This window comes from Lithobates pipiens, unplaced genomic scaffold (genome assembly GCF_037356315.1).
Source record: "Lithobates pipiens isolate NorthernLeopardFrog02 unplaced genomic scaffold, aLitPip1_a1.2 Scaffold_23, whole genome shotgun sequence".
NCBI lineage: Eukaryota > Metazoa > Chordata > Amphibia > Anura > Ranidae > Lithobates > Lithobates pipiens.
The window spans coordinates 316,877,356-316,904,255 of NW_027507785.1; the positions used below are offsets into that span (position 1 = coordinate 316,877,356).

General features: G+C 43.4%; 2 protein-coding genes across 8 annotated transcripts in view; one reads left to right on the forward strand and one right to left on the reverse strand.

Annotated features, from left to right (window-relative positions):
* Window positions 1-26,900, forward strand: part of DOCK7 (dedicator of cytokinesis 7) — a 307,570-nt gene that overhangs the window by 117,857 nt on the left and 162,813 nt on the right. The gene's annotated exons all lie outside the window — the stretch shown is intronic.
* On the reverse strand, window positions 316-26,886 carry ANGPTL3 (angiopoietin like 3). The gene is made up of 8 exons (XM_077450568.1): window positions 26,758-26,886; window positions 22,705-23,425; window positions 18,821-18,931; window positions 11,604-11,718; window positions 10,721-10,834; window positions 8,539-8,634; window positions 4,949-5,215; window positions 316-4,073 (listed from the first exon to the last, which is right to left on the reverse strand). Exons 2-8 carry the CDS (start codon window positions 23,197-23,199, stop codon window positions 3,886-3,888), a joined length of 1,386 nt encoding a protein of 461 aa, XP_077306694.1. The 5' UTR covers window positions 23,200-23,425; window positions 26,758-26,886; the 3' UTR covers window positions 316-3,885.

Below are 26,900 nucleotides of genomic sequence, written 5' to 3' on the forward strand. Positions count from 1 at the left end.
AAGACTAAAATGCAGTTTTAGTCCCAAGACTAAAACTAAAACAATTGCAGAAGACTAAAATAGGACTAAAACTAAATCAAATTTTGGTGCCAAAATTAACACTGCTAGCCGCCCCCCCCCCCCCCCCCCCCCCCCAAAAATATATATATATATCGCCAGCCACCACTTGGTGCAGCCCTATCTACTTTTTTTTTTTTTTTTTTTTATGTACACAAATGTTTTTTGCCTTTCATTTCTATTTTGAATTGAATAGGTTGTTTTACAAGGTGAGGGTTCACATCTACTTTACATATAGCAGTAAGCAAAGCCCAAAGATTTCACGTAGAAAAATTTATTGTCATCTCTGTTGTAACAAAACATATCAAAAACTCCCACAAAATTGTATATTACATTATGATAACTTTTTGCATTTATAATAATAACAATAATAATGTTAAATGTTTAATAAAAAAAAACAAAAAAAAACTTTAAATGGATCTATTGTGAAGGCGAGATGCACTGCACGCATTTTGGAAATTAGTATGTGAAGTATATAGTCAATATGACTTAGAAATACTGTAATGGTGCCAACAAGGCTATAGTTACATAAATCATGTAACATGGTATTGTTAAAATACATCACGTTTTTTGCTACTGTAAAGAAAAAAAAGAAAAAAAAAAGAAAAAAACAAACAAAACTATCATTCTTTTCACTCTAAAGATCAATATGTATTAGGGACGTCTGTTTCCATGTTGGGGGAGCTGCTTGCTATATGAACCCAGTTACATGAGCAGGGGGACGAGCAGTCGGGGGATATCTAGTTTTACTGTTGCGGTGGGTGCAAGGAAAAGAAATGTCATTTGTAATAACAGCATAAAATTACAAAGTAGTTTATGTAGCAATTTCATATGTTTTATCAGCTTTTAACTAAACTGGAGTTTTGGGGCACTCTTTACGTCTAGAAAAAGATTTCATCTCCAAATACGGAAAGGTTTCTTCACAGTAAGCCCTTGTACACACGATCGGAGATTCCGACGGAATGTGTCCCAATCGGAGCGTTTTGTCGGATATTCCGACTGTGTGTGGTCTGCATCGGACTGTTTCCGTTGGAATATCTGTTGGACCAAATTTTCCAACTTGCCGGAAATTTTTTCAGACAAAATGCTCCGATCATGTGTAGAGAATTCCGATCGGACAAAGTGCCACGCATGCTCAGATCAAATTCCTACATCAAAGCTATTGGCTACTAGCCTGAACGTAGTCCCGTCGCAACGAAATAACGCCATCACGTTCTGAACGATTGGAATTTCGTCCGACCGTGTGTATGCAACAGTTTTGGACAAAATCCGACGGATTTGGTTGTCGGAATCTCCGATGGTGTGTACAAGGGCTTAGAGCTGTGAAAGTGTGGAATAGACTCTCTCCAGAGGTGGTTCTGGCCTCAGTAGATTGCTTTAAAAAAAAAAAAAAAGCCCTGGATTCTTTCCTAAATGTAGATAATGTAACTGGATACTGACATTTATAGGTAAAGTTGATCCAATGAATATCCGATTGCCTCGGGGGATCAGGAAGGATTTTTTTCCCCTGCTGGGGCAAATCGGATCATGCTTTGCTGGGGGTTTTTGCCTTCCTCTGGATCAACTGTGGGTATAAGATTGTGTATATGGGATTGTCTTTTTTTTTTTTTTTTTAACCTATGTAACTCAGGGGCACAGACAGCGATTAAAAATCATGGGACCTCCAACTTTTCTCTATTCTATCCAAAACCAAAACCATTTTCTATATATACATTTTAATTTATCTTGGGGTTTTAGATAATGTGTTAAATTTTCCCATTTGTCTTTCTTGTTGCTTTTTTAGGGCTCATGCACACTGCAGCTCAAAGAAGCAGCTCCTATAAGCTTTTGAGCTCTCTTTTTTTTTTCTGCCTAGAAACTCCCCTCCATGTTGGCCAATGTGTCCATTATGGCTTTTTCAGGCATTTTTCAAGCATATGCTCCTACAGGCAGAAAAAAACCCCCCACCGAACTCACGTTTTTGAGAGGAGCTAAAAGCAAAGAGCTTGAAAAAGCTCAAAGAAGCTCAAAGCTTTTTGTTTTGTTTATACAGTGGTTAAGAAAATACTATCTAGGAGGGTTTGTGAAAGAAAAATGCTTATGCTCAAAGGAGCTCAAAAGAGCTTGAAGAAGCTCAATAAAAAAAAAAATATATGCACAAGAGCACCAAAAAGTACGAGCTTCTTCAAACTGTAAGTGCTCATGCACACGGACGTTTTAAAAAACTGGCTGCAAATCTAGCTCCGACGCCTGGAAAAATCGGCGTTAAAAACTCGATTTTTACCACGTTTTGCATTGGCATTTTTTGCGCGTTTTTGCACATTTTTTTGCGTTAAGTAGCGTTTTTAAAGAAACACATCTCTTGGCTATAGCACTCAGAAAACAAAGAAAATATGTTGCGCGTTTTTGCGCGTTTTTGTGCGTTTTCCCGCGATTCGCGTTTTTACAGCTCTAGCTCCGCGCCAGGGAACGCACTGGTCCTGGGTTTTTTTTACAGCTTAAAAACGCCTATGCCATTTGCAGCTCAAAAACGCCTAGGTGGGCATGAAGCCATAGACTAACATGGACAGGCCTTTTTAAGCTGCAAAAAACGCTCAAAAAAGCGGCTGTAAAAATGTCCGTGTGCATGAGGCCTAATAAAAGCTCAAATGCCTGTAAAAGCAGCTTTTTTTTTTTTTTTTTTTTTTTTTTTTTGAGCTGCAGTGTGCATGAGCCCTTTTAGTGTCGGTGTAATTGCTGAATGACATGTCATCATCTCAGACTGTGGTTCTTTTTTTTTTTTTTCCCTGCTTATTACTCCTTTGGTTGAACTATAATCCAGTGTTTCTCTCTGTGTGCACTGATTTGGAAATGACAACAGGGGCTGTAACCTGTTTATGTAGGTTAATATCAAACTAGGATAATAGGATCTCATCCAATATGTAAAAAGCTGACTTTTGTCTATAGAATCCTGAATGCAGGCAAAAGGGCGCCAACGTTCCTTTTGTAGCATTTTTTTTTAATGCATTCATTTTAAATATGATCATTGCAGCTTAAATGGCTTTCCACGATCAATAATACATAAAAAAAAACTTGAAATAATGTTCTGGCCTAGTAACACAGTAATAATGTTTCAAAGCTAAAGCTTGTGGTATATACTACATGATCGCTACATTATAGAAATTATAAATATCAGAATAAATATTATGGCACAGCTAGCGTTTATGGCACCCATGTCAGATCACTTTTACATCCTCCTGCTCTGTATAACCTTTTTTTTTTTTTGTAATATTCATGAAATTAAATGAAACATCATTTTGCAAAAGAAAACGGTAAAAATTGTGGTATCCCCCTAAAATTGGTGGTCTGTGTAGACGTTGGCCCCTCACACTTGCACTGGTGGTCAGTGTTGGTAGGGAATCAATTCACTGCTCATTGCTCAAGGAACCCCTAGCAACCCAATCTGAGATAGGCTGATCTATGCTATACTGACTGGGGAAGCAACTGTGGTAGGGGCTGGGCTCTGCTGGATCTCCACCATAGGAATGCCCACAAATCGGGCTTCATGCAGGGGTGGAGCTCATTGCCAATAATAGAGTACATAAAGATGCACTTTTCCTCAAATTTGTCATCAGATGAATCTTACTGCTTTTTCGTGCTGTGTTAATCAGTACCCTTCAATACTATTACCCGGGTTAGTGTCAGGACCAGCCATGACTGCTTGGTTCTTATAACCAGTTCAAAATTCTTTCCACAAGATTCGGTTCAGTTTAACTGAGCGTATCTGTGTGATTTTTGTGTGTTTATCTCACTTCTCGGTCCCTGAGTCGTGCTACAAAAAGTTCAAGAGAAGTTTTTTGCGTCTCTCCGCTAGTCGAAGTTCTCCAGGTCGGTACGGTAGAGCATCATCTTTGAAGACCTCAGGGAGTATATCCTGCCCTTCTCGGGTTTCCAGAACAACCCCTGACCTCTCTTCTTGTCTGTTTTCGCTCTAGACCTCGGTTTGGTGTATTTTCCGTTTAGGTTGGTTCCGCCGCAGGTAGCTTTCCACCACCCCCCTGCAAAAGTCAAAGTTACTGTAAATGCTTTGTGTTGAGTTTAAAAATATAAAGGTTATATAAAGTATAATATTCATTCGTCATGATAAAATGGAAAGGTGTAAACTGACAAGTCTACAATGTTTTTTTCAGGACATTTCATTGGTACATTGTATTGTATTGTATTGGTACATGTTATTTTTAATTATAAATTTACAAATAAGAAAATTTTGCTTTTCACATCATTGTGTCCCGATGCCAGAGTCTATCCCCTGGGTGTCTATAGGTCTGTAATGAGCAGTCGTGGACAGGATAGTGAAGACTTATGGCGCTGAATGTAAACAAACAGTGGAACCACAGCCTTTTCATCAAGGTAAGTATACACAGTAATGTGCAGACACAGCCAAGACAGTGAAGACTCGCTCCCAAGGGTGAAACTAACCTCATACCCACAGTCATTGGATTGAGATAAATGTGAATCTGTGAAGGGGGAGTGTAGGGTAGGTTGGGGTCAAGAGAAGGGGGCAAAAAGGATAAGTGCACTTGCCCTATCAAGTTAAACTTCACCTAAAGCTTTTTCTTTTTTTGGATAGTCAGGAAGAGTTACAGATCATGTTATTAGGACAGAACATGAAGTGTAGTCTTCCTACTAAGAATGCAAAAAGCAGTTTGAAACTTGACTGAGGCTCTAAAACTTCGACACTCTTTACATCACAAAAAATAAAATAAAAAAAAATCTATATTTAAGATAAGCTTTTTTGTGTTCATATAAAAGATGTTTGGCCTTTGTACATTCTTGCTGGTCTAGCCACTCTGTTTATAGCAGGGCTTTGCCAGTTTTGGGACTTTGCATTGGCCTAAGATAATATTTCTCATAAATGAAATCAGAACCTCACCTGAAGATGTTTCGGAGGGACATTTGAGGTGCTGCGAGTGGTGATCGCTGGTAGAGAACAGGAGTGGTGTGTATTCAGGTAGAGCGCTGGGGATATTTCCGAGAACCTGGGAGACTTGTAGCGTGTAACTTGTATCTTGGTTCCCAAGGGTGAACAAGTACTCCACAAATCGAGTGTTATACTTCCAGTCCTGGAGCTCGATGTGAAGAATATAATCCGCTTGCTGAGCCAAAGAGTAAATATTCCTCAATCCCAGCCAGAATTCACCTAGAAAATCAAAGAGGAATATAAGAGCACCTGTCAGTCACAAAACTCATAGCTGGATAATCTTGCAGAGAATAAAATGTTGCAAAAAATCTGAGACTGCAGACATTGAATAGGAGATGGGCAGAGACTATAGACATGCTACAGGAGATATTCTATGGGCGATGGTCAGAGCCTACGGACATTATATGGGCAATGGTCAGAGATTATGGATATGCTATAGGAGAGGGTCAAATACTATGGAATGCTACAGGAGATGTTCTATGGGCGATGGTCAGAGCCTACGGACATGCTTCAGGTGATGGTCACAGACTATGGACATGCTACAGGAGATGGTCAGAGACTATGGACATGCTACAGGAGATGGTCATAGACTATGGATGTGCTACAGGAGATGGTTAGAGACTATGGAAATGCTACAGCAGATGGTTAGAGGCTGAAGACATGCTATATGAGATAATCAGAGACTACTATACGCTTGCTACAGGAGATGGTCAGAGATTATAGGCATGCTACATGAGATGGTTAGAGATTGTGGGCATGCTACAGGAGATGGTCAGAGACTGTAGGCATGCTACAAGAGATGGTCAGAGACAGTAGGCATGCTACAGAAGATGGTCGGAGACTGTAGGCATGCTACAGAAGATGGTCGGAGACTGTAGGCATGCTACAGAAGATGGTCAGAGACTGGAGGCATGCTACCCAAGATGGTCAGAGACTGTAGGCATGCTACAGAAGATGGTCAGAGACTGTAGGCACGTTACCCAAGATGGTCAGAGACTGTAGGCATGCTACAGGAGATGTTTGAGACTGGGAACATGCTTCAGGACACAAAGATTGAAGACAAATTACATGAGACTGCTCAAGAACACTGCTATTACAGCCCATTTACAAATAAGTGTACATCCTACAGATCCCTAGACATCACATAAAAAGTTAAGCTACTGTGAAAGTAATAAACTAAACCATTTACCTTACAGAAGTCTGTCTAAAGAATATTATTCATTATTTGCTTGGGTAGGCACCAAAACACAAACTGCTACCTGTGCACAATAAGTGGCAAAGGGCGGCAGGTTTGGCACCAGGAACCCAAATGAATAAAATTATAATATTGCAGCTTACCAGTCCTTAGATCTAGTGGCTTTTTTTTAGTTTTCAGGACTTTTTCAGCAAGTAACGGGAAATACCTGTTGATCTTGCCAGAACAGCCATGTCCTTGTCACCTCCTTTGAGCGGAAATAATATCAGACAACGTTATTTTTCTTCATCATCTACCACGTCTAAGGACTGGTAAGCTGTAATATATTGGATTTTTATTTTTTGGGAGTTTTAGGTACACTTTTTAATTCAGGAAATGCCTGTGTATTATTTTCAGACATTGCTTGCATACAGAATGGCCCTGTTCATTTATCACGTGTAGCGAGTGCGGTGTGATGAGTTTTGACCCAGTAAGTCCCTCTGGTGAAAAATGTCATTGTCTGCCGGCTTGTTTGTATGACTTGGTTTTGGAGCCCAGACCTGTAATTAATTAACTAGGGCAAACAAAGGAGTTTCAGTCGGACCCAGCAATGTCGTTCCTGATTGGCTAACTGAGGTTGCGCGATGGGTTTTTAAAATTGTGTTTAACCTTTTAGATAAATGGAAAGGATACACTGACTACATGATGCAATGGCAGGTGGTGGGGTTAGGTGTGCCTCATGCAATAGTAGATATTTTACTATTTTCTTTTATAGATAACATAAGCTAAACTCCAGGCCAGCCTTTCTCAACCTTTTCAACACTGAACAACCCTTGAAATAGTTCTCCGGTCTCGGGGGAACCCCTGCTAAAAATGAGAACTCTACAACTCATGATACATTAGTGTGATGGTCAGTGGGAAGAATGGTCCTTACACTTGTGGTCATTGGGAAGAATTCCCTCCTTGCAGATAGATAAAAAAGATCAATGGTGTCAGTGGAAACTTATCTGAGAGGCAGAAATTGCCCAATGCTGAAGGAACCCCTACAACCTCTGGAGGAACCCTAGTTGAGAATCACTGCTCCAGGCATATATGAAACGCCCATCTGTATAAATTAAATGCAGCTAATAGAAGTACCCGAATGTGTCTTTATATCAGCTTCCTGCAAAGTCAGACACCAGATCGTAAATAGGGAGGGAAAACTGCAGGAACCAATGAGGCTTTAATGCTGCTCCTCAGGCTTAGGGTGGGTCCTGGACCAAGCTGCACAGGCTGCAGATGTTCAGGATCTGGATATACATTCTTTCAGGGTTAAGCAGGCCATACATTGTGCAATTTTGTTTTTCCTTCCACCACGGGCGGATAAGACAATTTGACAGATAAGTCAATTCACATATTTATTTTAATTGTCTTTTTAGCTACCCGTTTTTTTTATTTATTTTTTTAAGTATGGTGGATTTTTTTAATAAGGCCAGCATCGCCTGCAGGATCATGGTAGACCTTGTTTGACTGCCTAAAAGCTAAGTTCACCTTTTACTAAAAATAATAACTGCTAATTTTTTACAGGTTCTAAAAAAAAAAAAAGATTTGCACTTGTTATTTTTTTCAACAAAAGCCTGATTGCGCAGATCCCGGTCGCAATTTTAGGCTCCGGCACAGTCTCCCTCCAGCTTTCAGCCTGTACCTCTATACGGGCTGCCAGCAAGCTGGAAGGGGGAGTGTGAATTGGCTATGTGCATGCTAGTCCATACACTCGTAACCCATTCAAACTACAAGTGCATCCGCCGTGGTGGTAGACGGGACTTGTAGTTTTCTCATTCACAGATTCCTGTAAATTAATACAGAATGTGTGGGTGGAGTGACAGTGGGTGCGGGAAGAGGATTCCCTGCCCCCGTCACAGGGTTTGGTGGTTCAGGGGGCAGGTCTGGAGCATGTTAAACCCTAAATCTGGGTGTAACTTGGAACATGCTGAAGAAGGTGCCAAACATTCCCGTCTCTGCTTGGAGAGAGTAAGGGGTGCCTCCTCTGTCCTGATTTTATTTGGCATTGTATGTAGTCTGATCTCCCCTGCTTTTTGGGTTTATTGTACAGAAAAGCTAGAGAAAGCTGCACATCTTGCTTGGCACTAACTGCTGTCTGTATGTTTTAAGTATGATCTATTTATATATGAAATTTTGGAAATCTACAACAGTTTTTTCAGCATTGGATATATATTAAAACATAAAAAGTACTATACATTCCATCTAAGTATTTTATACTGAGGCTGAGTACCAGGAGAGACTGGCATGACTCAGCAGGGAATGGGTATTACTTGTTGGACGGTATTGGAAGGATTTGAGTCACAGTAGATTATGAAATTTAACTCACCGGCGAGGTCACCAAAACCGCTGCGGTAATCTTCCCAAGTCTGGTTAAACTCCACAGAGCCATCTGCTCGTCTCTGGATCACCGTCCATGCCGCATCTTAAAGAGATAGAGGATATTTTATGAGTGACCTTGGAGGAAGCAAGAAAGGGTGCAAACAGATACCAATATGTCCTTGGATTACAGGACAGCTCCACCCAAAACGTATATATTAGTGTTGCCGTCAGCCTTTTTTTTTTTTTTTTAATGGTATGATAATTTGTGTATCTCTGTTGCTAAGATATTGTTGTCATTCCCAGAACTGAATACTGTGGGTAGGCATAGGCTCAGGCATGTTTGGATCCTAATCTTAACCCCACGTGAGCAATCCCGCCAAGGAGCCGTTCCTGCATGCCGCCAATCGTGAGCAACCTAGTCAGGGCATGTGTATGTGCAGATTGCGGCCTGGAAAATGCCTCACTGCCTATGATTGGCAGTGTGCAGTGATGGCTTCCTGGTGGGATTTCTCAGGTGGGTTGGAAATAGGATCTGAACATGCCTGAGCCCATACCCAACTGTGGGTAATGTTATGTTCAACCATTGCATGTAGAATAATAAATATGGTAGGGGAGTTTCTTCTCGGCTGCCATTAATTGGTTGGGCACATTACAGGTTACACACTTTCACAATTATCTTAAAGGGAATATATACCCAAAATACAACAAACAAAGCACAGGAAACTAAAAATTACCTTGGGTTGCTCTATTATGCATATATTGACTTTATTCAAAAGGGCCAGAGCTTGGTTATTTTAGCATCCTTCTTGCGTATTTCTGTTGGTCACTTTTGTGTGGCCTCAATGACCAACAAAAAGGCCAGGGAGGATGGTGCAAGTGGGACCAAGGTCAAGTGCTGACTTGAGGGGAAGTCAGTATTGCAGAACGGAGCACTCCGGAGATCTCAAGCTACGCTGCATGGCTGAACGTTTGTAGACTTGTGACCATCACACCTGTATGAGCTTGTTGGATATCCCATTCCAAAAACACGATCATTAATATGAAGTTCATCTCTGTTGGTATCTATAACCACATCCAGTCTTCTGGGAAGGCTTTTAATACGATTTTGAAATGTGTCTGGGAATTTGTGCCCATTCAGCCAAAAGAACATTTGTGAGGTCAGGTACTGATGAGAAGACCTGGCTCACAATCAGCGTTCCAGTTCATCCCAAAGATGTTCAGTAGGGTTGAGGTCAAGGCTTGCATGTAGGCCATTTGAGTTCCACTACACCAAACTTCTCAAACTGTGTCTTTATGGAGCAGGCTTTGTACACAGGGGGACAGTCTTGCTGGAACAGAAAAGGGTCTTCACCAAACTGTTACCACAAGGTTGGAAGCCAGTGGCAAGACCTAGCTTGCCATTGGCATTCAAATTCATCTCAAAGGCATTCAGTAGGGTTGAGGTCAGGGCTCTGTGCCAGACACTCAAGTTCTTCAACTCCAAACTCCTCAGAGCAGATCTTTATGGAGCTGGCTTTGTACATAGGGGCACAGTCATGCTGGAACAGAGAAAGTCCTTCCCCAAACTGTTACCACATGGTTGGAAGCCCACAATTGTCCACATTTTCTTTGTATGCTGTAGAATTAGAAGTACCCTTCTCTGGAAACACTTGAACTCAGTTATTTGGAGGGATATCCAAATGTTTGACCATATAGGTAGGTTGTCCGATGTTCATAATTTTTTCCTTGAAGAGACCTGGTCACCAGACCATTCATTTCAACCACAATTGTCCCATAATATTATATGTTCATTTCATGTATTTTATGCATGTTATTTACTTTTAAAAACATCCCTTGTGTAGACATCCAATAGCTCTTGAGACTCTGCTGCTGGGTGCTGCCATCTTGGATATGATGTCCGCAGCCGCAGCAGACTCAGAGCTGACACTCAAGTGAGTGAAAAGTTATGTAGGGAGGGGATTCAAAAAGAATTATACGCTCACAGAAGAGGAGAGGGCTGTGACATGCTAGGAAGAAGAGGGTCTGTTTTAGGGAACTGGGTAAATTTTTTTTTAGCAAAGTATGTAAATAAAAAAATGATGCAACGAAAAAGAAAACAAAAAACATTTTTCTGTGTTTTTACCTGCAGTTTAGGTTGGTAAGATGGTTTTTTTTAGGAATGTGTTTTGTTGCTCTTTTTTGAGACTTACCTGGAGTCATTTCACAGTAGACTCTGAATTCTGTCCCATTAGTGGGTCTGATGGTATAGATTCCACTCATCTTCTCGCCCTGCTTGTAAACATCACTGCAGTCTCGCGGGTGATCTAAAATGTCAAGCATTGGGTATAAAATCCATGCAATTCTTATGGTTATGTATTACAATCTGATTGTACCATCTCTGTTAGCCCTTGTACACACGGTCGGAGAATCTGTCGGAATGTGTCCTATCGGACCGTGTTGTTGGATAATCCGACTGTGTGTGGTCTGCATCGGACTGATTCCGTCGGAATATCCGTCGGACCCAATTTTCCAACTTGTTGGAAATATTTCCCGACCAACTGGTTCAATCGGACATACTCCGATCATGTGTAGAGAATTTTGATCGGACCAAGTGCCACGCATGCTCAGATCAAATTCCTACATCAAAGCTATTGGCTACTAGCCTGATCCCATCGTAACGAAATTACGTCATCATGTTCTGAATGATCGGATTTTTCAACAACTTAGTCCGACCGTGTGTATGCAACAGTTTCGGCTGGTTAGATTAGATAGATACATAGTTTTGGTAAAGACTATATGGTGATCCTAAATGGTTTCCATCTGTTGACTGGTAGAAGACTTCCTCATCTGTCCCACCATGTATAAAAATGTAAGGAAAGCCAACACACCAAGGTAACCTCTTTATGAATTATTCTTTTTTGCTTTGTTCCTACATCAACTTAAGGAGGCCTTTGCCCCAGTGGTGTTCACATTGAATGACACCGAGCCAACTTCTCCCAATCATGGGACCTTACCGATAAATAATAAACTGAGGTGATCAGCTCCAATGGACGCCATGCCACACCTCGTAACCACTTTAAGGTTACTACTTACCATTTGGTTTATGTGTCTGTTCTTCTGAGTTGTTGGAATATGACGACCCGTGGGTATCCAGGCTTTGGCTGACAGATGAAGTCTTGACACCCTCATGAAGGCTGGAATTGCTGAGCTGTAGGAGATGAAAAAGGTGTTATTTATTTACTTATTTTTTTAATTTGGAGCTGATGTAAATTTTCATGTAGAATCCTACAAGTCTTGGACACAATTGTAGATTCTTGTGATGACTGGAGATCAATGCTGGCCATTTTTTTTCTCAAACAAATTTTTACAGTGAATGTCATTTTCGTGCGGGAAAGTCCATTCGTTCTAAAACGCTGTTGCTTTCAATGGCACCCCAATTGCGGCATGATTTTTGCGGTGATTGTTGCCCGACAAATCAAGGCAAAATTGCGCAAACGAAACGGGGGGGGGCGGGGGCGCCTGTCGCCCAAAAGGATTTCCCTAGTTTTGAAGAGGGACGGGAATGCCTAGATGTGAACAGAGCCTTAGGGATGCACCGGTATGAATACTTTTTCTCAATCACTCGATATTTTGGCTCGTTCACACCATAATGCACGAAAACTGATGGGAAAACCGCACAGATCTCATTTTCAGTTCAGTTTTTATGTGCGGTTCAGGGAGTTTTTACAGCCTGTGTGCCAGCCGCAGTGCGATTTGAATAAAAAAAAAATCCTGTGCGATTTCAGGTTCAGGTGAGATTTCTAATCTCATACGCTACAATTTGCATTGGAATTGCACCTGAACTGCTTAACGAAATTGCACCAGTTTGAGCTTTGAGCTTTGAAATCGCCCTGCAAACCGGCCATGTGAACCGAGTCTGAAGGTATCGCTTTTAGTGTCGGAGCATTTGCATGAGTACAAGTATTTGGGCAAATGCTTAGTATTGGCACTCATATCGGTATCCGTGCAACGCTGCTGAAATTAAGATAAAAATACAGACTTAAAGTGTTACTAAACCCAGGATCCTGAATTCACTATATCTGGTCTCCCACAGTACACAGAAAAATGGAAATGCAATTATTTTAGTAAATATAAACTGCTAAATACATTTTCTGATCAGCAGTATATAGCAGTCTTGTGACTTCTATCAGTATCTGGTTAAAGCTTGTAGGAGGAGTTTCCATTCTCCTCTGATTGTCCTATGAGACTGCAGGACCCCTAACCCTCTGACTGGACAGTGCTGATTGGCCCTGTGCACCCTCCCAAAAAAAAAAAAAATCTCTAGCAATACACACCAAACTGAGCATGTGCAGAGTGCCTCCTTCCCTCAATAATATCTGCAGATGTGTTGGAGACACTGGAAGAAGGGGAGGATCAGAGAAGACAGAATAAAACAGCCTTTTTTACACAATGAGGAGGATTAACCCCTTGGGTTCCACAGAGAGTATAACAAGCATGCTTTACTAAATCGCCCAGAGGTTATTTAGTTTGCATATGTAGCGCTATACAAGTTATTCATTCATTCATTCATACTGAATATACAGGCTGATTTTACTGTTGTGGGTTTAGTAACACTTTAAAGCAGAACAAAACTCCCCAATATACTCACCTCAACCTTCCAGCGATGCAGCAGCTAGATCCCTTGCTGGCTACTGTCCTCTTCTCTCCGGGTGCCGGGTTTTCAGCCTCTCGCTTGGCCAGTGGGGATGACGTCAGGCTCAGTCATTCTGGCGCAGTTAGAGCATGATGGGAATGCATGCTGAGCTGCTCATGCACAGTGCAGTGTAGAATTCAATAGGAAGCTGGGAGCACATAGGGATGTGTGTATTATTGCAGAAGAGACATATCTTGTCTGTTCTGCAATAAAGAGCATTTTTTTTTTTTAAAGTTAGGTTTAGTTCTGCTTTTAAAAACATTGCCGAAAATTGAATGCAGACTTTTTCTTGTTATGCAACCCACTACTGTGCATTGTGTTGTGCTACAGAGCAGGTGCGTTGGGTTTGGGTCAAAATACACGGGACCTTTACCACTTGAAGACCAGGCCTTTTTCTGACGTTTGCTGCTTACAAGTTATAAATCAGTATATTTTTCTCGAAAATTACTTGGAACCCCCAAACGTTTTATATATATACTGTAGATATATATATATTTTAGCAGAGACCCTAGAGAATAAAATGGCAGTCATTGCAATATTTTATGCCACATTGTATTTGCACAGTGGTCTTTCAAACGCAATTTTTTTGGGGGGAAAAATTACACTTTAATTCAAAAAAGAAACAAAATGGTATAGTTAGCCCAATTTTTTGTATCATGAAAGATGTTATGCGAAGTAAATAGATAACTAACACGTCATGCTTTGAAATTGCGCTCACGACAAACTACGGTAATTAATGATCTCCATAGGTGACGCTTTAAAAAAAAGAGTTTTAACAGTTACCTGTTTAGAATAACAGAGGAGGGCTGGCACTAGAATTATTGCTCCTGCTGTAACAATCGCTGCAAAATCTCACATTTGCGGGCGCCATCTGCATTTTTGAAAACATTTTCGGCTTTTGAAAACTTTTCGATGTATGAAAACTGGTGCCATTGACTCCTGAGTAAACCGGAAGTGATGTCATGACACCACTTCCAGGTTACTACATCTAAGCCCTTGTACACACGGTCGGAGATTCCAATGGAATGTTTCCGATCGGAACCGTTTTGTCGGATATTCAGACTGTGTGTGGTTTCCATCGGACTGTTTACGTCGGAGTATCCGACGGACCAAGTTTTCCAACTTGTTGGTAAAATTTTCCAACAAAATGCTCCCATCGGACATACTCCGATCATGTGTAGAGAATTCCGAAAGGACAAAGTGCCACGCATGCTCAGATCAAATTCCTACACCAAAGCTATTGGCTACTAGCCTGAACGTAGTCCCGTCGTAACGAAATAACGCCATCACGTTCTGAACGATCGGATTTTCTGACAACTTTGTCCGACCGTGTGTATGCAACAGTTTCGGACAAAATTCGTCGGACAAAATCCGATCGGATTTGGTTGTCAAAATGTCCAAGATGTGTACAAGAGCTAAGAGTCTGGCTTTGTTTGGGTCTCCAGCCAGCCACCGGGTGTGCTGGCTGGCCGCTCGAGTCTACCGGTGGGACGGGAGAGTGCGGGAAAGCGGTGGAAAGGGGGTGAACATTCCCCCCCCCCGCTACTTGTAATAGAAGCTGAGCAGCTTAGCCTCATCAATTGTTACTACAAGAGAGCCGACCACCAGCTCTAAAAAAAATAAAAAAATAAACAGATGCAGATACATAATTTGGCGGCAAGTGGTTAAAGCATGTTACATGCGTGCAGAGATGCACGCTTTACCACGGCGTGTTACTGTAAATGGGCCCCAATTTTGGTTCACAGTACAAATTGTCCACTTAATTTGCAGAAAAAAAGGTATTTGGAGAGGTTTAGTGAATGTTTAAGGGGATTGAAAAAACCCTTTGGTTTTTTTCATCTTAATGCATCCTATGCATTAACCACTTTCAGACCGGACCATTTTGCTGGTAAATGACCAGAGGTCTTTTTACACTTTGGCACTGCGCTGCTTTAACTGGTAATTGCGCGGTCATGCAATGTTGTACCCAAACAAAATTTGCGTCCTTTTCTTCCCACAAATAGAGCTTTCTTTTGATGGTATTTGATTGCCTCTGCGATTTTTATTTTTTGCGATATAAACGTAAAAAGACCGCAAATTTTGAAAAAAAATGATATTTTCTACTTTTTGTTATTAGAAAAATCCAATAAACTCAATTTTAGTCATACATTTAGGCCAAAATGTATTCAGCCACATGTCTTTGGTAAAAAAAAAGTCAATAATTGTATATTTATTGGTTTGCGCAAAAGTTGTCACATCTACAAACTAAGGTACGTTTTCTGGAATTTACGCAGCTTTTAGTTTACGACTGCCTATCTCATTTCTTGAGGTGCTAAAATGGCAGGGCAGTACAAAACCCCCCCAAATGACCCCATTTTGGAAAGTAGACCCCCTAAGGAAATTGATAAGAGGCATGTTGAGCCCATTGAATATTTTATTTTTTTGCCTCAAGCGATTGAATAATGACAAAAAAAATTTTTTTTTTTTTTTTTACACAAAGTTGTCACTAAATGATATATTGCTCACACATGCCATGGGCATATGTGAAATGACACCCCAAAATAAATTCTGCTGCTTCTCCTGAGTACGGGGATACCACATATGTGGGACTTTTTGGGAGCCTAGCCGCGTACGGGGCCCCGAAAACCAAGCACCGCCTTCAGGCTTTCTAAGGGCGTAAATTTTTGAGTTCACTTCTCACTACCTATTACAGTTTTGAAGGCCATAAAATGCCAAGATGGCACAAAACCCCCACAAATGACCCCATTTTAGAAAGTAGACACCCCAAGCTATTTGCTGAGAGGCATGTTGAGTCCATGGAATATTTTATATTTTGCCACAAGTTGCGGGAAAATTACAAACTTTTTTTTTTTTTTTTTTTTTCACAAAGTTGTCACTAAATGATATATTGCTCACGCATGCCATGGGCATATGTGAAATGACACCCCAAAATAAATTCTGCTGCTTCTCCTGAGTACGGGGATACCACATATGTGGGACTTTTTGGGAGCCTAGCCGCGTACGGGGCCCCGAAAACCAAGCACCGCCTTCAGGCTTTCTAAGGGCGTTACAGTTTTGAAGGCCATAAAATGCCAAGATGGCACAAACCCCCCCCAAATGACCCCATTTTGGAAAGTAGACACCCCTAAATTTAGGGGTACACTAGTGAGACTAGGTAATAAATGGCGGGTGCCCTGAAACTATAAAAAAATAACTAACCAACCAGCGTCACCTGTAACAGTTATATGGTGATCACTGGTGAAAGGGTTAACTAGGGGGCAATCAGGGGGCTTTATGCGGTAGTATATGGGGGTCCCTGGCGCTATAAAAAGCTGCGGCGAACCTAAATACCTACCTGCCTAACTAGCGTCACCTGTGACACTAATACAGCGATCAGAAAAACGATCGCTTATTAGGCTGGGTTCACACTGGAGCGATGCGGGAACGCCACGAATGCGCGGCGGGTTCCCGCATCGCATGCCTCCCGGCGGCAGTTCACACTGCCCTATGCGAACTGCTGGGAGTGTCAGTGAAATGTTACTGACACCCCCAGATCAGTTCGCATATCGCAGTGCGATCTGCAAACTCGGATCGCATGGTGTGAACACCCATGCGATCCGATTCTGCTGCGGGCCAAAAAAAGGGTCCCGTGCGAATTTGCGGCGGGTGCGGCGGGTGCGGCGGGTGCGGCGAATGGCTGAACTCGAATCGCACAGAGATCGGATGTGATTTGCACTGCAGTGCGGTGCGAATCACATCCGTTCTCAAACCGCTGCAATGTGAACCCAGCCTTAGTGACACTGGCGACGGGGGGTGATCACGGGGTTAAACCTTTATTGGGGGGGGTTAGGGGGGTACCTTAGAACTAAAGGGGGCTAACCCTAACTGCCCTAACAGTTATTAGTCACAAATGACACCCGCCGGGTGATCAGGGGGTTAAACCTTTATTAGGTAATAAATGGCGGGTGCCCTGAAACTATAAAAAAATAACTAACCAACCAGCGTCACCTGTAACAGTTATATGGTGATCACAGGTGAAAGGGTTAACTAGGGGGCAATCAGGGGGCTTTATGCGGTAGTATATGGGGGTCCCTGGCGCTATAAAAAGCTGCGGCGAACCTAAATACCTACCTGCCTAACTAGCGTCACCTGTGACACTAATACGGCGATCAGAAAAATGATCGCTTATTAGGCTGGGTTCACACTGGAGCGATGCGGAAACGCCGCGAATCCGCGGCGGGTTCCCGCATCGCATGCCTCCCGGCGGCAGTTCACACTGCCCTATGCGAACTGCTGGGAGTGTCAGTGAAATGTTACTGACACCCCCAGATCAGTTCGCAAATCGCAGTGCGATCTGCAAACTCGGATCGCATGGTGTGAACACCCATGCGATCCGATTCTGCTGCGGCCAAAAAAAGGGTCCCGTGCGAATTTGCGGCGGGTGCGGCGGGTGTGGCGGGTGCGGCGAATGGCTGAACTCGAATCGCACAGAGATCGGATGTGATTTGCACTGCAGTGCGGTGCGAATCACATTCGTTCTCATAAACCGCTGCAATGTGAACCCAGCCTTAGTGACACTGGCGACGGGGGGTGATCACGGGGTTAAACCTTTATTGGGGGGGGTTAGGGGGGCACATTAGAACTAAAGGGGGCTAACTCTAACTGCCCTAACAGTTATTACAGTCACAAATGACACCAATGCAAAAAAAAAAAAAAAAAAAATGACATTGGTGTCACTGTGACTGGGGGGCAGGGGTAATTGGGGGGGTGATCGGGGGGTAAAGGGGGGGGTGTGAGTGTGCCTGGCATGTTCTACTGTGTGTGTAGAGTGTTGGTGCAACTCACCGATCCGCTCTCCTCCGTGTCGGAACGAAAAATACCGACACGGAGGAGAGAATACATCACTTCCTCTCCTGTGTTTACATTACAGGAGAGGAAGTGATGTCACCGGGGATTTCCATTCGTCGAGAGCGATCGCGAGGGGGTGGCCATGAATGAATGGCCGCCCCCTCATCCCGGATCGCTCTCGACGGAATGCCGACCGCCGCAGGCACCGGGGGGGGGCCCGATCGGGCCCCCCACCCGCGGGCAGGCAGGGACTTATATATACGCCCATATGCCTGCCCGTGCCATTCTGCCGACGTATATCGTCGTGCGGCGGTCGGCAAGTGGTTAAGGTGAAAAAACACCTAGCAGTCACCGGCCCCCCAGCCCCCCATTTTACTTTCCTGAGCCCCTTCATCTCTTCGCGTGGACACGCTCTCCCTCTCTTCACGGGGTCCCAGCTCTTGATTGGATAGATTGATAGCAGCGCAGCCATTGGCTCCCGCTGCCATCCACCAAATCCAATGGCATGGGCGCCAGGTGGCGGGGCCGAGTCCTGCATTCCGCATCTATGGACGCCGAATGCTGGACTCGGGAGTGCGCCCACAAGCTAACCCCCCCCCCCCCCAGTAGATTGCTTCTCCTAGGAGGTTATCTGATGTGGGGAGGAGCCGTGAGAGCCGCCGGGGGAACCCAGAAGAGGCTGTTCGGGGCCACTCTGTGCAAAATTAGCTGCACAGTGGAGGTAAGCATGATATGTTTACATCCTTTACAATCACTTTTAATCTACTTCAGCGACACGCCTTCTTCTCACCTTCACCTCGAGGTCCTTGATTTGCTCATTTTGGTGATCGAGCTGCGAGTTCTGATCTTGCACCACTTTCAGCAGCCGTTGGATGTGATGATCTTGCTGCTCCACGTAATTCTAAAAAACAAAATGACTTTTGGTTACATTAGTGCACGTCTAAAAGAAATTGAGTGCGTGTTCGTGTAGTGCCTTATCTTCGCTGAGAGAGGACATCTGTTCTGGGTGAATCAATCACACACTGCCCTTTTGTGTAAGTGATAAGGATTTGCCCAGTGTGAGACTTTGAAAAGCAAATTTATTTAGTAGTTCTACTTTTCACTCCAAAACGCTGAGTTCACTGCAAGGTGATGCACGCTCCTCCTGGCAACAAATCCTTGGGAGCAAGTCGCTAAAATGATGTCACTATTTCTTAAACTTTTATATTGAAAGTGATTGTAAAAGCAGAAGGTTTTTTTTTTTATCGTGCTGTAGAGCTGCATGATTCTGGCCAAAATGAGAATCACAATCTTTTTATTTTTTTTTTGCTCACAATAAAAAGAACACGATTTTCGCGACGTAAAATCTTTCACATTATACAAAAAAAATTGGGCCAACTTTACTGGTTAGTTTTTTTTTTATTTTTTTTTTTTAATTTAAAGGGATTTTTTCCGAAAATATTGCATTTGAAAGACCGCTGCGCAAATACAGTGTGGCATAAAATATTGCAACAACCCCCATTTTATTTTCTAGGATCTCTACTAGAAAAATATATATAATGTTTGGGGGTTCTAAGTAATTTTTTAGCAAAAAAAACTATTTTAACTTGAAACCAACAAATGTCAGAAAAAGGTTTAGTGTTTAAAGAGGAAGTAAACCCTGATGAGTTTACTTCCTCTTTGTCTCCCTGCAAAGGTAAAGCATAATGGACTACTATGCATCGCATAGTAGTCCATTATGTGTCACTTACCTGACACAGGAGCCAGCGAAGTCACCGCTGTCCCCTGTAGTCCAGCGCATCCATCCATCCATCTCACAGCTCCACCGCTGTCATTTGGCGAAGCTGCGATGACGTCACTCCCACGCATGCGCATGGGAGCCGACACGCGCGGCAGCTCCGTCGTTGAAAATGCCGCGCTCAGTGCGCCTGCGCGCCGCTGTCTACGGTGCCTGTCTTCGGGCAAATATCTCCTAAACCGTGTAGGTTTAGGAGATATTTCTTGGACCTACAGGTAAGCCTTAATCTAGGCTTAACTGTAGGTCAAAGTGTGTTGTAAGGGTTTACAACCACTTTAAGTGGTTAAACTTTCCTCATTTACACAGGAAAGCCTCGTACACACGATCGGACATTCCGACAACAAAATCCATGGGATTTTTTCTGACAGATGTTGGCTCAAACTTGTCTTGCATACACACCGGTCACACAAAGTTGGTCAGAAATTGCGAACGTCAAGAATGCGGTGACGTAAAACATGTACGACGAGCTGAGGAAGATGAAGTTCAATAGCCAGTATTGCTCTTCTGCTTGATTCCGAGCATGCTTTGTTGTCAGAAAATTTGAGATCCAGATCTCAAATTTTGTGTGTGTCGGAAATTCCGATGGAAAATGTTCGATGGAGCCTACACACAGTCAGAATTTCCAAAAAAAGCTCCCATCGAACTTTTTCCATTGGAAAATCTGACTGTGTGTACGGGGCAGAAGTCTATTCCTTTGACAAATTGTTACAATGTTTATACTTAAGTTCCACTGCTAAAGAATGTTGTGATTCTTGGCAGACTGCCCGTTTTTTTTTTTTTTTTCTTCATTTCTTTTGACAGCTGTGGCTTCAGCAGAGCAAAGAAAATTCTCTGCATAGCAAGAATCCTGAAACACTTTTGTCAAGATCGCAACAAGGAAAAAATAGCGATAATGATTCTTGACGATTAATCGTGGAGCTCTTCTGTGCAGTAAGATTAAAAAAAAAAAAAAAAAAACCTTCTGTGTGCACAGACAAAACAACAGTTTAGTAGCACAAGTTGAAGATCAGTGTACTGGGTCTCAGGGTAAGCATTAAAGGACAAAGTGTGAAGTATGTCATGAATCAGGTAGAAGCAGGGGTGGACTGACCATTTGGGCACTCAGGCACTCATGCCACTCAAGGGACCCCATCAGGGTTGCCAGCCTCAATAAAACCAGGGACAGTATGTAAAAATCTGTGTTTTAAAAAAAAAAATCCCAAGATTATAGCTGCCCCTCCTCTCCAGTACCTTTTCAGTGTGTGTATGTGTATTCTGTGTGTGTATACTGTGTGGCCCCATAATCTCCTATTGCCTGGGGGCCCCATAATCTCCTATTGCCTGGGGGCCCCATAATCTCCTATTGCCTGGGGGCCCCATAATCTCCTATTGCCTGGGGGCCCCATAATCTCCTATTGCCTGGGGGCCCCATTATCTCCTATTGCCTGGGGGCCCCATAATCTCCTATTGCCTGGGGGCCCCATTATCTCCTATTGCCTGGGGGCCCCATTATCTCCTATTGCCTGGGGGCCCCATTATCTCCTATTTCCCGAGGGTCCTATAATCTTCTCCTATTGCCCGAGGGCCCCATAATCTCCTATTGTCCGGGGGCCCCATGAGTTGTCAGTCCGCCCCTGGGTAGAAGGTAGGGCATCAATTGGAGGGTCATTGATTAATAGTCTGGTTTGATACCTTAAGGTGTACTTTATTTTAGACCTGATGATGTCATCACTGGGTCTCTGTGCTTTTGTATGCAATTCATGCAGATCATGGCTACAGGGAGCGGCCGACAAGGGTGCTCCTCTTAAGAGCCCTCCAAACTGGTGCAGTGGGCCGGGTCTTGGGAGGAGTTTAGCAAATATCAAAATGCCTTGATGGGTGGATGTCACTCTAGAGGAGTGGGCGTTCCTAGGCAAGGCTGTATGTGCATGCAGACCACTCTAGGTAACACCCACATGTAATACTGAGTCTCTATGATGAAAACCTAGGAATTAAAGGGGTGGGCCATGGACTGAGGAGGGAAGGGCTAGATAGTGGTGGATGTCCTCCAGCCAGGAAATGAGACTTGTAGCTTCTAGTGCACATTGTGAGAAGCTCACAGTGTGCAGTGAAATCAGAGTAAGCCATTTCAGTCCAGGAGAGGAGTCCGTACAACTGGGCAAAACTTAATGGGAAGGCTGGAGCTCAGATTTAATGGAATCGAGCAAGTAACACAAAGCAGCAGTGGCGTCCAATATGCTCCATGTACACTGGATAGGTACCTTAGCCAATGAAGGCGAACATTGGCACCTCAGATGTTTTGGAACTACATTTCCCATGATGCTCACCTACACGGCAGAGTGCAAATGTAGACATCCTAGGGCAGTGATGGCGAACCTTGGCACTCCAGATGTTTTGGAACTACATTTCCCATGACGCTCATGCACTCTACAGTGTAGTGGAGCATCATGGGAAATGTAGTTCCAAAACATCTGGGGTGCCAAGGTTCACCATCATTGCCTTAGGACAGTGATGGCAAACCTTGGCACCCCAGATGTTTTGGAACTACATTTCCCATGATGCTCATGCACTATGCTGTGTAGGTGAGCATCATGGGAAATGTAGTTCCAAAACATCTGGGGTGCCGAGGTTCGCCTTCACTGGTCTAGGATGTCTACATGTATGTGGAGGCACCACAACAAAGTCCTTCATACAATTTAGAATTTTTATAATTCTGACCAGTGTTCTCTAAACCTTTTAACTGGTGGAGTAAACCTCATGTATAAAAGCCAAATAAAATTTGAGTATCTGTGTTCTATTAAAGGAGACAATTTTGAGCTGTTGCTTCTTCTTCTACATCTAATGCAGAAGACCTTATGGGTTTTATCCAACGCAATCCAAATAAACGAGCACCCCGTGCCTTTATAAAGGTCACTTACTTTCAGTGAAGCTATGTCTTTGTGGTTTTGCCCATCCGGTTGTCCCTCGGTAATCTGATTCAGCTTCTCCTCCAACCTGACGATCTTGTCTTGAAGCTGGGCTTTATCTTGCACGAGGTGTTCTATCTGGAAGTAGATTTTATTGGACAAGTTCTTGAGCTCGTCGTTGTTCTCCTGCAGCTTCGAGGTCTTCACCTTCAATTCCTCCTCCTTCTCCCTGATCTCGTTGGTCTGTTCTGAGAGGTCGTAAAAGGACTTGTCGAAAACGTTGAGTTTCTGGAAGATCTCGTTGATCTGGTTTTTCGTCTTCTGGACGAAATCTTTCAGGCCGTGGCCGAGCTGCAGGAGGCCGTTGGCTAGGATCCGGACGTCGTCCAGCATTGCGAATCTGGGTCTGGGTTCTGTGGGTAAAGATTCGAAGTTGAATTCGTCTTTTTTCTCGATGGTCGCCGACAGAACGAGGGGGAGGAGGAGGAGGAGTACGAGGACCTTCATCTTGGTGCTTCTTCCAGGGGGGAGATGTTATCCACTTCTGCTTCAAGTGTGCCCCTGGTGCCTTGTAATTAAGCTATATATATCACAGAGATTAACCGCAGACCGTGCCGTAGTTGATAATTAAACAAGACGTTTGAACCAATGTAACCTCTGACCAATTTTTTTTTTTTTTTTTTTTTTTTTTTTTTACTTGTGGAAGAACCGCCCAGGATGGAATGACACAATCCTAGGAGAAAAAAAAAAAAAAAAAAGCATATTATGTCTATTGAATCATTTTCTGTTTCCTTAGGAGTATAAAAACAATTAAATTCACTTTTTTTTAATTAATTTTTATTTTTATATATTTATTTATTTTTTTATACAGTTTTGCCACTTCATCCATTTTTTTTTTTTTTTTTCTTTTTGTAGCGCATTGCAAAACAAAATATTTTTAGAGATATGTAAGAGCGTAATTTTTGTTTCTACCAGTTCCAAGGACAACTACCATGAGTTTGTGGAGAATTCTTGGTATTCTTACAATGTAACCACACAGTGGGGCTGATTTACTAAAACTGGAGAGTGGTGCAGCTCTGCATGACAGCCAATCAGCTTCTCACTTTGAGCTTGTTCAATTAAGCGTCGGCAATAAAACCTGGAAGCTGATTGGTTTCTATGCAGAGCTCCACCAGTTTCTGCACTCTCCGGTTTTAGTGTTTTATTTGTTTCAGTTTTGTAATGCAGGTTGTGCTTCTAGGAACCTAATACAGTTTGAAACAATTTTTTCTATGAACCTTTGCTACAGATTACAAAGTTACAAAATCTGCTTAACCGCTTGCCGACCAGCCGCCGCAATTATACTATATGGCTCGGCTGCCCGAATCGCTGTCATGTTAGCCATCTGTCATCTCCCCCCTTTCAGTTAGAACACACACTAGGGAACACATTAACCCCTTGATCTCCCCCCCCCCCCAGTGTTAACCCCTTCATTGCCAGTGACATTGACAGTGAGCGGAAGAACGGGGAGAGGCCTTTGTAAACAAGACATTTCCCCGTTCTGCCTTGTGACACGACAGAGATCTACTGCTCCCTGTCCATCGGGAGCGGTGATCTCTTTCATGTCAGTGGAAGCCCCTCCCCCACCCACAGTTAGAATCACTCCCTAGGACACACTTAACCCCTTGATCGCCCCCTAGTGATTAACCTCTTCCCTGCCATTGTCATTTACACAGTAATCGATGCCTTTTCATAGCACTGATCGCTGTAAAAATGACAATGGTCCCAAAAATGTGTCAAAATTGTCCGACGTGTCCGCCATAATGTCGCAGTCCCGATAAAAATCGCAGATCGCCGCCATTACTAGTAAAAAAAAAAAATAATAATAAGAAAGCCATAAAACTATCCCCTCTTTTGTAGACGCTATAAGTTTTGCGCAAACCAATCAATATACGTTTATTGCAATTTTTTTTACCAAGCATATGTAGTAGAATAGATATCGGCCTAAACTGAGGAAAAAAATAGTTGTTTTTTTAAAATATATTTTTGGGGGATATTTATTATAGCAAAAAGTATAAAAAAATATTGCGTTTTTTTTTTCAAAATTGACGCTATTTTTTTTTTGTTTATAGCGCAAAAAATAAAAACTGCAGAGGTGATCAAATACCACCAAAAGAAAGCTCTATTTGTGGGGAAAAAAGGACGTCAATTTTGTTTGGGTGCCACGTCGCACGACCGCGCAATTGTCCGTTAAAGCGACGCAGTGCCGAATCAAAAAAAGTGCTCTGATCAGGAAGGGGGGTGATTAAAATTTTATTAAACCCCTTAGGACCCCTTCACATGACACAATTTGGAATTGCGGCGTTTTGGGTGCCATTATTTTTAATGGCGATTCAAATGCAGTGCGATTCTGCTGTGATTGCAATGTGACAGAACGTGCGTTTAAAAAATCGCACTAAGCTTGTAGCCCAAAAAGGAGCAGCAGCTTCTTTTAGGCAACCAATGCGCATTGGGCAGCTCATTGAAGTGAATGGGTCCCATTGGCTCCCGCTGCTGTCAATCAAAGTCAGTGAGCCAATGAGGAGAGAGAGGGGCCGGGGCCATGTCCTCTAATACTTACCTGAGCCAATCTCAGCAATGCTGCAGGAGCGCCAACGATGGGGTACTTATCCTCCCATTGACCCCAACGATGGGGCACTTATCCTCCCACTGACCCCAACGATGGGGCACTTATCCTCCCACTGACACCAATGATGGGGCACTTATCCTCTCACTGACCCCAACGACGGGGCACTTCTCCTCCCACTGACTCCAACGACGGGGCACTTCTCCTCCCACTGACCCCAACGACGGGGCACTTCTCCTCCCACTGACCCCAACGACGGGGCACTTCTCCTCCCACTGACCCCAACGACGGGGCACTTCTCCTCCCACTGACCCCAACGACGGGGCACTTCTCCTCCCACTGACCCCCAACGACGGGGCACTTCTCCTCCCACTGACCCCAACGACGGGGCACGTCTCCTCCCACTGACCCCAACGACGGGGCACGTCTCCTCCCACTGACCCCAACGACGGGGCACGTCTCCTCCCACTGACCCCAACGACGGGGCACGTCTCCTCCCACTGACCCCAACGACGGGGCACGTCTCCTCCCACTGACCCCAACGACGGGGCACGTCTCCTCCCACTGACCCCAACGACGGGGCACGTCTCCTCCCACTGACCCCAATGACGGGGCACGTCTGCTCCCACTGACCCCAACGACGGGGCACTTATCATCCCAATGAGGAGAGAGAGGGGGCGGGGCCATGTCCCCTATTACTTACCTGAGCCAATCTCAGCAATGTTGCAGGAGCGCGATGGGGCACTTATCCTCCCACTGACGCCAACAATGGGGCACTTATCCTTCCACTGGCACCAACATTTGACAATATTGCTCCCACCAATACCAGTGATGGGGCACTATTCCTCCTTCCACTGATCACAGTTGCCATGCAAGTTTCTTACTCCCACTGACAACTAACCCTGTACATTGCTTACACCAAGCCATTTTCTACTCCCTCTGGCACAGTTTGGACCCCATAAAATCCAAAGGACGGTAATCTGGTCCTCTTGTTTAGAAAGTTTGAACACCTCTGGTTTACACCATATGAATAAAGCAGACTGTGGTAAGCACCCCTGGCAGTCATTGCATGGGTTTTTCCATCCATTGTAACTGTCGCTTTTACTGGCCAGCTTGGCCTGCGGTCAGATGTGGACAGGACTATAAATAAAGGCCTTTGAAATAAAAATTTTTAACAAGTAACTTGTGTACAGAGAGGTATCATTACAGGTACCAAAATACGATATATTTTTGTTAAAGCCAGCCTTTAATTATTGCTGTTAAACAAGAAAAGGCTTGAGAACATTGCGATTCCAAATCACGGAGGGGACCTGCCCTGACATTAGTATAAAATGTATTGCAAGTACCCATTTCTCACCATCAGAAAAAAAGCCAACCATTATAATAATGTAAATTACAATACAAGACAGCAGAGTATGTACCATGTGCTGGATGATGATTCAATTATCATATATACTTACGTTGGTCTCAATGGGTTTGGATGGTGGTGGTGATCATTCGCTCCGGTGAGATGGGTTATTGAAGTGCTCTGTAACGTTCCATGGTCGTCTTTATCTGAGTTATTGAAAAAAAAAAAGGTCCTCTTTTTACGTACGTTCTCTGA

Excerpts from the sequence above, each read along its gene's own strand:
- ANGPTL3 (XM_077450568.1), bottom strand. The coding sequence starts at position 23,199 with ATGAAGGTCCTCGTACTCCTCCTCCTCCTCCCCCTCGTTCTGTCGGCG. Across the intron at positions 18,932-22,704 it reads AAGACATAGCTTCACTGAAA|AATTACGTGGAGCAGCAAGA; the intron begins GTAAGTGACCTT and ends TTTGTTTTTTAG. Across the intron at positions 5,216-8,538 it reads CGGTTTTGGTGACCTCGCCG|GTGAATTCTGGCTGGGATTG; the intron begins GTGAGTTAAATT and ends TTGATTTTCTAG.